The sequence below is a fragment of the Triticum urartu genome, chromosome 1 (assembly GCF_003073215.2).
Source record: "Triticum urartu cultivar G1812 chromosome 1, Tu2.1, whole genome shotgun sequence".
Lineage (NCBI taxonomy): Eukaryota > Viridiplantae > Streptophyta > Magnoliopsida > Poales > Poaceae > Triticum > Triticum urartu.
This window is the reverse complement of record NC_053022.1, coordinates 510,202,158-510,212,017: the sequence shown is the minus strand read 5'-3', so window position 1 is coordinate 510,212,017 and position 9,860 is coordinate 510,202,158. Positions and strand designations below refer to the sequence as shown.

The following is a 9,860-nucleotide window of genomic DNA, read 5'->3' as shown; positions in this document are numbered from 1 at the left end:
TTGCGCCCCGGTCTCCCTTCCCTCGACCTCCCCCCAACCTCGTGCTGGCCACCACCTCGACCATCCCTCTAAGCCCTTCGACTTGTAACAACTCCAGTGCCCCCCCTTCCCCTCGACTTGCACCCGTCAAGTTTTGGACTCGCTCCCGCCGGCTATCGCCGGTTGCCGCTCGGGGTGCCTGGTGTTGCTCATGCCATCCTCACTTTCGGCTAAGCGGAGAAGGTAACTGACACACATTTCTTCTTCTCCAAGATACTTGATGATTAGCTAATGCGAAAGAATGCAGTTAGCTGGGCGCACGCCTCCATGAAGTAAAAATACCATATCATATATGCATAGTTTTTTTTTTGAATATTTTTGTATGCATGCTTGCTACGATAACCCCTCGCCTCTTTCCTTTCTCTTTCTTAGCACACGAAAAGTCACATTCATACACATTTTATCAAGTGTTCTTGTTACATATAATGTTTTTATAAAAAAAATCTTTTTGTTCGAAAACTTGGAGGTATATACTCTCACACAAACGCAACTCGCCGTGGAGACTCCATCAAACTCTAAATCACTAGTGCATTTTTCATTCAAACAGCTCGAACCGTTCCATTTTCAACTCAACCCAAAACATTTTCACCACCACAATTCACAAAGCCACAAATTCCAAAAGTCCAAAATACTAAATCCACAAGAGGAGAAAAACAAAGCCAAACAAATCCTTCCATTGCATTCCATCCATCTCCCTTTCCCCTCCCCTTTTCCCCCATCCCACGTTCCCCAGCCTCCATCACGAGCCTACGCAGCTACCCCTACTACTAGTAGTACTACTCGTAGCACTAGCACCAGTCGTATCGAAACCACCACTGGGCTCTGGGCACACACACACGCACCCCACTGCGTCCCCTGCCGCGGCACCGGTACTGGATCTCGCCCGCAGACCCGCACGCGCACCCCCCCTCCCTCCCCCCACCGCCCGCGCCGCATCCCCGGCGAATGCCACCGCCCCCGCCCGCCGCCGACGCGCTCTGAGCGACCGACCGAGCGAGCCCGCGCACAATGGCGCGCTCCCGCCGCCCCCGCACGCCGCAGGCCAAGTCCTCGCCGCCCAGATCGAGGGAGCCGGCCGCGGTCGCTGCGGCTTCCCCGGGCCCAGCGGCCTCCCGCCCCCGCCCCCGCCGCCGGCTGCGCGTGCAGAGCCCCTCTCTGGCCGCGTCCGCGCGCCGCGTGGCGGCCGCCCCGCCCGCCACCCCGCCGCTCCGCTGGCCCGGGGACGCCGTCGCGCGCGTCGCCACCGTGAGGAAGATCGCCGCGGCGCTCTGGAGGGTCCACCCGCCGCAGGCGCCGCCGCGGGAGGTGCCCGAGGAACCGCGGCGACGGCCGCAGGTAGGGATTTGTCTCCCAGATCAGCGTGGATCTTCTTCCCCCGTGGTCGCGTGCGTCTGTGCTGTGCTGCTGTGGCGTTCTAGGGTTTTGCTGTGGCCGTCCTCTGGTGGGATGCAACCGGCGACGAACTGGTTAGAATTTAGGTGGTTTCGTGCTCTGTGATCCTTTGTTTTCGTCCTTCTTCAGGAGGTCCAGCCTGGTATTTTCTCTACAGGTTTTGGGCTGTTTGTTCTGAAAGCTACTGTGTCTGCGCATCCAATGGGTGGAGGGAATTCGGCGAGATGGGTGCGAATTTTCTCACAATGTTGCTGTCTCAGCGCATTGTGTCTGCCAATTCGAGGGACGAAGGGACGGCAGAACATTTTTAGTTGGAGGTGGAATTTGACTATCTAGCATAAATGTTGCTTACTGACTTGGACTTCCAACCCACGATTCGCCCCATTTTGCTTACTGCGTCATAATGCGTAGCAAGCTGTGCATCTACTTCGCTGGGTAAATTTTGGTTTAGGGAGAGGTAGCAGGGTCCATGTTTCCGCGTCAATTTGGTACCACCATCATGTCAGGTTTTATGTTAGATTTGAGCATGTCCATGTCCTTTGTTGATCCAATTGCTGATCATTGCCGTCCTAGATTGCTTAGTGTTCGCTGTATCTCCATTAATCGGGCCCAGGGATGTCACATCTCCATGTTTCCATTATTATCTACCCTCTAATTAGGGTCCTTGTGGTCCCTATATATTGCTGTTAGTGTTATATATCTGCAATGCTGACCATCCAATGGTTGGCTTTGAACATTTTTTTCTCCATTTGACATGTAGATTTTGTAAGATGCTACTCCCCCTGTCCCAAAATAAGTGTCGCCTACTTAGTATAACTTTGTACTAAATCAGTGACACTTATTTTGGGACGGAGGGAGTATTAATATGTGGTTTTGAAGTGTTGGTGATGAGCTAAAAGAAATAATTTGCAGCCTAACCCGAAGCCTCTGCATACGCCGGATCGGTGCAATTATTACAAAGCTGTCCTGGAAGGCAGGTCAGGAAGAAAGCCTCTTGGCAACGGCAGCATTCATGAGGTATATTCCTTGTTCACGAATTATTACTTAGAGTACAGTTCACCATTTTCTTTTCTCATCTTGTTTTATTAATGAGAATGGTTTTGATCCTAAATTAGGTGGGAGCTTACTCTCCATCACCTCGAATCGAAATGGAGGTGGCAACCAAGTGGGACCGGCGTTGCTTGAACACGTCAAGGGATACTGACTGTGATTCCTTTGATCATTATCCAGTGAGTGCTGATGCAGAAATCTCTGCACTAAGAGCAGAGCTTATGCAGGCTCACAACCGGATTCATGAGCTTGAAGCTGAGAGTCGGTCTGCAAAGAAGAAGCTTGATCACATGTTAAGGAGCCTTTCCGAGGAAAAGGCTTCCTGGAAGAGCAGGGAGCATGATAAGGTTCGAGACATCTTCGATGGTGTTAAAGAGAGTCTGAACCGGGAGAGGAAGAACCGACAAAGGGCAGAAATTATGAATTCCAAGTTGGCCACTGAGGTATCCGAGTTGAAGTTGGTGGCAAAGCGATACTTGCAAGATTATGAAAAGGAGAGGAAGGCCAGGGAGCTTATGGAGGAGGTGTGTGATGAATTAGCAAAGGAGATTGCCGAAGACAAAGCTGAGGTTGAGGCTCTGAAGAGTGAATCTATGAAGATGAGAGATGAGCTGGAGGAAGAAAGGAAGATGCTGCAGATGGCGGAGGTTTGGCGCGAAGAGAGGGTTCAGATGAAGCTCGTTGATGCAAAGCTGACACTAGACAGCAAGTATTCACAGCTGAGCGACCTTCAGTCTGAGGTTGAGGCTTTCCTCAGTTCCCATGGAGGCAATACTGCAGATAAAGAGATGGTAAGAGATGCAGAAAGGCTAAGGGAAGCAATTTGCTCGATGAAGTTTCATGATATTAAGGAGTTCTCTTACAAACCGCCACCTGCTTCAGAGGATATTTTTGCTGTATTTGAGGAGCTCAGACAGAGGGAAGACACCGAGGAGAAGGAGATTGGGCAGTGTAACGGAGATATCCCCATCGGTCATGCAACAAATATCCACACAGTTAGTCCTGAAAATGACATCTTCCTGGAAAAACCATCCAAGAGGTATCCCCATCAACCCTGTGCCAGAAACGAAGAGGAAGATGACAGCGGATGGGAGACTGTCAGCCATGTCGATGAGCACGGCTCGAGCAACTCACCAGGTGGGAGTGAACCATCAGTGAACGGCTTCTGTGGAGGAGACGGCGCATCGGTGAGTGGAACGGACTGCGATGACAATTCTGAAAACTGCAGGTCCATTAGCGGTATCAGCGAAGTATGTTCGACCACAGCAGAGAAGTACCGGAAGAGAGGGCCTTCTTTCGCCAGACTCTGGAGATCATCAAACAACGACAATGGCCGCAAGAAAACAGGATCAGAGTTACTGAACGGGATGCTCTCAAGTGGCAGAATGTCGAACTCCGCTCTTTCGCCCACTCTGAAGGGCAGCGAGGTGTGCACGGTTTCGCCGAGCGTGGGCGAGTGGAGCCCGGAGCTGGTGAACCCTCACGTGGTCCGCGCGATGAAAGGTCGCATCGAATGGCCCCAGGGCGCGAAGAAGCAGAGCCTGAAGTCAAAGCCTCTGGATTCGAGATTCGACGGCCGCAAGGTCCAGCTGCGCCAAGCATTGAAGCAGAAGATATAGGATGGCCCGTCCACACGCTGTATCCAATTTCTGAATATAGGACGATCTTGCCTTGGAAGGGTGCCTGGTCTGTAAGAAGAAATGACTTGTAGTAACATTGGTCCCTGAAATGGGTGCCTATCATCGGCTGTACCTAATTGATGTTCTGATAGCCTTTTAGCTCGCATAGAATATTCACGACGCCCTTGTAATCAAATGTAGTATTAGTAGTGTCTTTCAATCAAATGCATTACTTAGGCATGTCTCTGGACACTTTTGACTGGTGGCTGCTTCTGTCTATTTCCTGTGCTTGTGATGATGTATGTATCTACTTCTATCGGTCGCGGAGTCTGGCAGTTTAAGACGGCTCTGCTCCAACGACTTGAGAAGGTGAGAGCAATCTCCATGGCTCCATGTATTTTGCATGCTCTAGCGTATGTGGTGTTTCCTTCGTTAGTTTCGTTCATTTCAGTTCAGTTCGTTTCTAGTTGCTTGCTGTTTTGGATACTTTGCCTAGGAACTGGAGGTTGCTGTGACCAGACTGATCTGAGAGCTAATCTTCTACTGTAGAGGAGCAAAGCATTCATCGTGACGATCGTTCGCGTGTGCTCATCTGGATGCTGGAGCTATCCTATGTGGAAGTGTGACTGACGATCGTTCGCGTGTGCTCATCTGGATGCTGGAGCTATCCTATGTGGAAGTGTGAAATTCATCATCAGCAACCTTGGACTATGGAGTATTCGATTCTTGTGTGCCGTCAGTCACTTTCCGGCTGGGGGACGGCGTAAGGAGCGCCGGCCACAGCTACGAGCAGGAGATGGCAATAGCGAGTCTGGAACTTAACTGGGGGTGAGGGGTAACCGGAAGGGACTGTGGGCGAGGAAAAAGATGAACAGGTGTAGGCGCACTCCTGACCGTTGGGTGTTGATCTGATGACCAGAAACAAAACTGGCGCGTATCGTTTTCTCTCGTGTACAGTTGGTCTCTTCGGCACTGCATTTGGAGTTCAGTAGACAGTAGCTGACGTCCGTGACTTCGGAGAACTGGTGACTCTACTGCAGGTCCGTGACTTCACATGGTTAACTACAGTGTCGACCTCGCGCCTTGAGATAAGCGTCCCCTAAGGCCTTCCACTATGTGCCCGGTGCCCGGTGCACTAAAATATAGCAGACTGGGCATCGATGCCCTTACAAAAAAATTTGGCACCGGCCTCACAATGTGCGTTTGCAGCCCATAGGAAAGCGGGACCCACACGTCCATAAAAAAATTGAGCAAGCCAACCTCTCCTCGATCCTTCGCGCGGGTTCCTCTCGTCCGCCTCTGTCCAGAAAATATCCCCTTTCTCCTCCGACCAGATCCATCTCCATCGTCACCTCCTCGTCTCGACACGCATCTCCTACTCCAGGCAAGGTGTTCGTCGGCCCAAGGTCCGGGCAGAGCGGAGGCGCGAGAGGAGGAATCTGTCGAGGTTCTCCGAGGCGCCGCGGCTAGTGGAGGTGATGTGCGGCGGGGGACGAGCTCCATGGACGAGGAGGAGGAAGCAGGAGGCGGAGGCGGGCCAGCAGTATGTTGCGGCTAGCGCTGCCCGGACTGCTGGACGGGCGGCTACTGCGCTGCATCTACTACTTTCTACTACTGCGCTGCCTCTACTGGTCTCGAAGCAAGAAATAATAATAAAATGTTCTCATTCCACAATTTGTAAACTAAATCACACAATTACAAAGGAGATGCTCGACTGGAAAACTACAAAGGAGATGCTCGACTGGAAAACTAAAGTAGAAAGGGGTAGAAATTAGTAAGATGAATTCATGTAGAACTTATAGATGATTTCACAAATGTCGCCCATTCCGGATAAATGCCATCTACTAGGTAGTATCCCAAGTTATACTCATTGTGATTGACTTCAAAGTGAACTTGTTCATGTCTTTTCTTTTGGGCATCATCATAAGCTGAAGTATCTTTGTGAAGAAGATCAAGGTATTTGCTCAGTTTTTCCACCTTTATCTTCTCCTTCTCAGTTTCAACTCTTTCTTTCTCAGCTTCTGCTTGAACTTTTGTGGCTTGTGCTTGAATAAGGGTGGCGTCGGCCATTTTCTCTGCAGCAATTGATTTTCTTAGTTGAATCTCATTAAATTTGTCCACACTCTCACTTGTCAAGCTTCCAGAGCATTTAGACCTGCTTGATGACTTCTGTTTATCTTTTGCGTCTTTTGAAGTGTTGCGTCCCGGGGGTCGTTGAAGTTCACCTTCCTCATCTATTGCCTGGGTTGGAGAACTATAAGCTCCTGATGCATTCAACTTGTTTCTTTTGTTCATCTCTTCAACTGAATAAGACCTTCTCCATTTAGCCTCTTTCCTCACGTACTCCCACCAGTGCTCATATGGAAAGGGTCTTTTTGTCTTGGCAACACTCATGTATTTGGCACGTACCCTCTCCATAAGTTGCTTGTCATCGCTCCCACTAGGCCATGTACTTTTTTCAACATTGTAGATACCATTGAACTTTGTAGCCTTCTTTGTGGTCTTGGTCCAGTGGTTCTTGCATTGCCCAACTGTTTTCTTCTGCTCTTTCGTTGCATATTTGTTGTACTCTGCTGCGACTTCCTTCCAATAGGTCTCTGCCCTTTTGGAGTTTCCATCAATCGGATCACATGAATTGTGCACCCAAGCTGCTATGAGAAGTTCATCCTCACGCTTACTCCAGTTCTTGCCTTTTCCTTTTTTCTGAATCTCATCAGGACTACTATCACTGCCATCTTGATTATTGACAGCCAGATCTTCATCCACTTGATATGCAGGTGACATGGGAGAACTAAATCCAACTGGACTGTTCTCATCTCCTCTTGAACTAGTGCCTCTAGCAGATCCAAGAAAAGGTATGCATCCAGCAGGAGAAGCTGGACTGCTACTTGAGCCTGCTCCAAATGCTCCTGGAGGGTACTGCCCCATGTTACCTTGGGAAGCAACACCATGGTAGCCTGGAGGTATGGATGGAACTTGCTGGTAACCTCCTTGAGCATATAAATTTGCATGGTGTGGGTGTTGATGCTGGAAACTGGGAATATATTGTGTGGGTAGATAATTCATGTGTGGATGATGGGGATGGAAACTAGAATTGTACTGCAAACTAACTGGGCTCTGTGGATTTTGTAGGTTATTTGGGCTCTGTGCATCTGAAGGTGGGAAGGAGGAGTTCATCATGCTTGTGAAGCTTTGAGAAGATGAGTGCTCCATGTTTTGGGGGAGAGTTTTTCCAAGATCTTCTTGTGCTTCTATGAGCTTGTTCTGTATATTTTATAGACATATTCTCCAAACGGGCAGATTTTTCTATTGCAGTGCAACGGTCATCTGAAAATTTGAGTGCTCTGGTTTGCTGTAACTTGAATGCTGTTTGGTATGGATTGAATGATGTTGCTCGGTGGTGGTTGGGTAGGAATGCTCCTGTAGAGATGGCAGTTATACTTCAGTATATTTTATTGTAGTGCTTGAAGTGGGCACCGGAGCAGCTACTTGCTCCGGCTCCCTGGAATATTTTTATGGCACCGGCTGGGCTATGGAAGGCATCGGTGCCAAATGAGGGAAAACTGGTTTTGACACCTCTTTTAGCCCACATAGTGGAAGGCCCAAGCGGTGTGGTGTCAGACGACTCGTCCTTGTCTGACGAGCTACAGATTTGGTTCGTGCCGGATGCTTCTGCCGACTACGGGTCCGCCAAGACGACACGGGCCACACATCAGCGACCAGCGTGCAGCACATTAGGCTCATCAGACGAACAACCAAACAAGCATCCACAATCACGACAACGAAAGGAAACGAAAGTTGGGACCAAAATGAGAGTCATAGCCAAACGATACGGATTTTTATTTAGTCGGCAACATCTTAGACAAACCATACTGATATGCTGGTACAGCAGCAGCATAATAACCAGGTGACAACACAACTTGCATCAAGCAAGAAACCGGTTCAACAAGCGGGCGGCAATATAGATGCCTTAAGTCTTCAATATAGAGTAGAACCGGCTGGCGGTTCGGGCATTTATCGGAGGCGGCTTCGGCTTAGAAGCCGTGGATCTTGATGAGCTCCTTCTTCGCAATCCCAGCCTAGCAGAGGAGAAAGGGGACAAGTGATTATGCACAGAAACGTTAACAGAATGATGAATGGTGTTCATCTTGTTGGATGTCGAAGATACCTGGACTAGGAAAGTAGCAACATTCTTACGCTGATCACCCTGAAGCTGAATGACCTGCAGAAGATGAATTATCTAGTCAGTATACCAACACCGGGAGAGAATTGAGAACTAGCTGGAAGTAAGTTAAAGTATCTGAGATCGTACCTGGCCTAGCTCTGGATCCTGGACTACTGTGCCATTGCAGCAGAATTCTTTCTTGAGATCCTTGAGGATCTTGTTGTAGCTGAACTCCTTCTTCAGGCCCTGGACAGTGGTCAGACTCTTCCTGCCGTTGCGCTGCTGGATGCGCACATGCACATAATCTTTTGCGCCGGGGCCTGCACCAGCATCCTCAGCATTTGCCTCAGCAAAAGGATCTACAAAGGAAGAAACCATGTCAGAGAAGATGTAGGCAGAGCTCATGTACATACAAGGTCACGATGAGCAATTGAACACCAAACCCTTGTTTAGGATAGGATGATCAGGTGACTACACACAAATTTCCAAAAAATTTTTACTACAGTGAAGCTTTGAGAAGCTCAAAGTGACAAATTATATACATCAAACTACAGAATGTTCAATTTAGCATTTATTTCATGAGAAGCAACAGACATGGATGTAGTGGAAGCATACCGAAGGCAGATGGCAGAGTAACGTCGAGATCAGACATGAAACTTTGTTGTTGAGGTTTGACTGGCACCCAACAGATTATGGTTTCTCTTGTTGGCCTTTATGTGGAAGCTGCACAAAATCACAACATCCATCACATGCCATTCAATAAATGATGATTAAATGTTGAGAAACAAATAACAAGTGAAAGCGATATATGCAGGACCGAAGCAAATCAGGTACCCTCACGCCTAGCCGAGACCTAGTAACTTCATGGACCAAAACGAAGCAGTTCAACAGATCTACAGACCTCTCAGGAAACAGATGAACAGAGACGAAACTGTCCGAGGATTACAGGAATCCGAGATGCGCATAGTGCGACAAATCGACGAATCTAACCATTTCCCCGACTCTACGAGACCAAGTTCTCCCATACGCGAACGAATCGCGTCAATTTAAGCTATATACGGAGTTCTAGCAGAGCAGATCGCGAGAATAACCATCTATCCGTAAAAAATAATTCCCCAATCTTTTTAATCACCAAGATAAGAAATTCCCCCCAAAGCCTGACCAGCCGACAACTAAACAGATCGCCTCATCCACCCCGACTCCTCAGCAGCCACGAACACGAAATCGACAACCAATCGCATCAAATCCGGGCACCAAAATCCCCCCAAGCCCCCGCTATTACAGCAGCGAGATCCGCCGGCCTCCGGAATCACTAACCGCGGGAGCGCGGAGCGATCGAGAGCTCGCGACGAGACGCCTAAAGATCCCCAAATCTTGGAGGAAGCTAGCACGCGGATTTAATCGGGGAGGGGAAAGCGGATGGTTACCTTTTTGCTGGCCGAGCGCACGCGACAGGAGAGGGAGGGGACGCGGTGCGAGGAGAGAGAGAGAGAGGCGGATGTGAGCTGGGCCGGCCGGGAGGTGTCGCGCACTTATAGTGGAAGGAAACGTATAATTAGGCAAACCGCCTTATGCAGAGAGGGGGAGGAGCTGTA

General features: G+C 49.3%; 2 protein-coding genes and 1 long non-coding RNA gene across 6 annotated transcripts; 2 read left to right on the top strand and 1 right to left on the bottom strand.

The window, feature by feature from the left end:
• Positions 1-850: 850 nt before the first annotated feature.
• On the top strand, positions 851-4,340 carry LOC125523585. The gene is made up of 3 exons (XM_048688607.1): positions 851-1,374; positions 2,344-2,448; positions 2,547-4,340. The coding sequence occupies exons 1-3, from the start codon at positions 1,048-1,050 to the stop codon at positions 4,098-4,100; spliced, it is 1,986 nt and encodes a 661-aa protein (XP_048544564.1). The 5' UTR covers positions 851-1,047; the 3' UTR covers positions 4,101-4,340.
• A 1,404-nt stretch (positions 4,341-5,744) lies between these two features.
• Positions 5,745-7,515, top strand: LOC125523612. 2 transcript variants are annotated; one of them, XR_007290313.1, is made up of 2 exons: positions 5,745-7,063; positions 7,233-7,515. It is a non-coding gene; the product is annotated as an uncharacterized LOC125523612 (long non-coding RNA). The 2 variants fall into 2 exon arrangements; XR_007290314.1 differs by having other exon boundaries at positions 5,745-7,082.
• A 404-nt stretch (positions 7,516-7,919) lies between these two features.
• LOC125523593 (protein translation factor SUI1 homolog) lies at positions 7,920-9,848 on the bottom strand. Of its 3 annotated transcripts, none has more exons than XM_048688619.1 (5): positions 9,693-9,848; positions 8,881-8,988; positions 8,413-8,624; positions 8,269-8,322; positions 7,920-8,179 (listed from the first exon to the last, which is right to left on the bottom strand). In XM_048688619.1, the coding sequence occupies exons 2-5, from the start codon at positions 8,915-8,917 to the stop codon at positions 8,135-8,137; spliced, it is 348 nt and encodes a 115-aa protein (XP_048544576.1). In that variant the 5' UTR covers positions 8,918-8,988; positions 9,693-9,848; the 3' UTR covers positions 7,920-8,134. The 3 variants fall into 3 exon arrangements, with proteins under 3 accessions (XP_048544576.1, XP_048544582.1, XP_048544586.1); XM_048688625.1 differs by having other exon boundaries at positions 8,881-8,990; positions 9,696-9,776; XM_048688629.1 differs by lacking the exon at positions 9,693-9,848 and adding an exon at positions 9,583-9,601.
• Positions 9,849-9,860: the final 12 nt, after the last annotated feature.

Bases quoted from the DNA above. Each gene is read 5' to 3' on its own strand.
- LOC125523585 (XM_048688607.1), top strand. From the start codon at position 1,048: ATGGCGCGCTCCCGCCGCCCCCGCACGCCGCAGGCCAAGTCCTCGCCG. The intron at 1,375-2,343 runs GTAGGGATTTGT...AATAATTTGCAG, and splicing joins AACCGCGGCGACGGCCGCAG to CCTAACCCGAAGCCTCTGCA. The intron at 2,449-2,546 runs GTATATTCCTTG...ATCCTAAATTAG, and splicing joins GCAACGGCAGCATTCATGAG to GTGGGAGCTTACTCTCCATC.
- LOC125523593 (XM_048688619.1), bottom strand. From the start codon at position 8,917: ATGTCTGATCTCGACGTTACTCTGCCATCTGCCTTCG. The intron at 8,625-8,880 runs GTATGCTTCCAC...CTTCCTTTGTAG, and splicing joins TACTCTGCCATCTGCCTTCG to ATCCTTTTGCTGAGGCAAAT. The intron at 8,323-8,412 runs GTACGATCTCAG...CATCTTCTGCAG, and splicing joins AGGATCCAGAGCTAGGCCAG to GTCATTCAGCTTCAGGGTGA.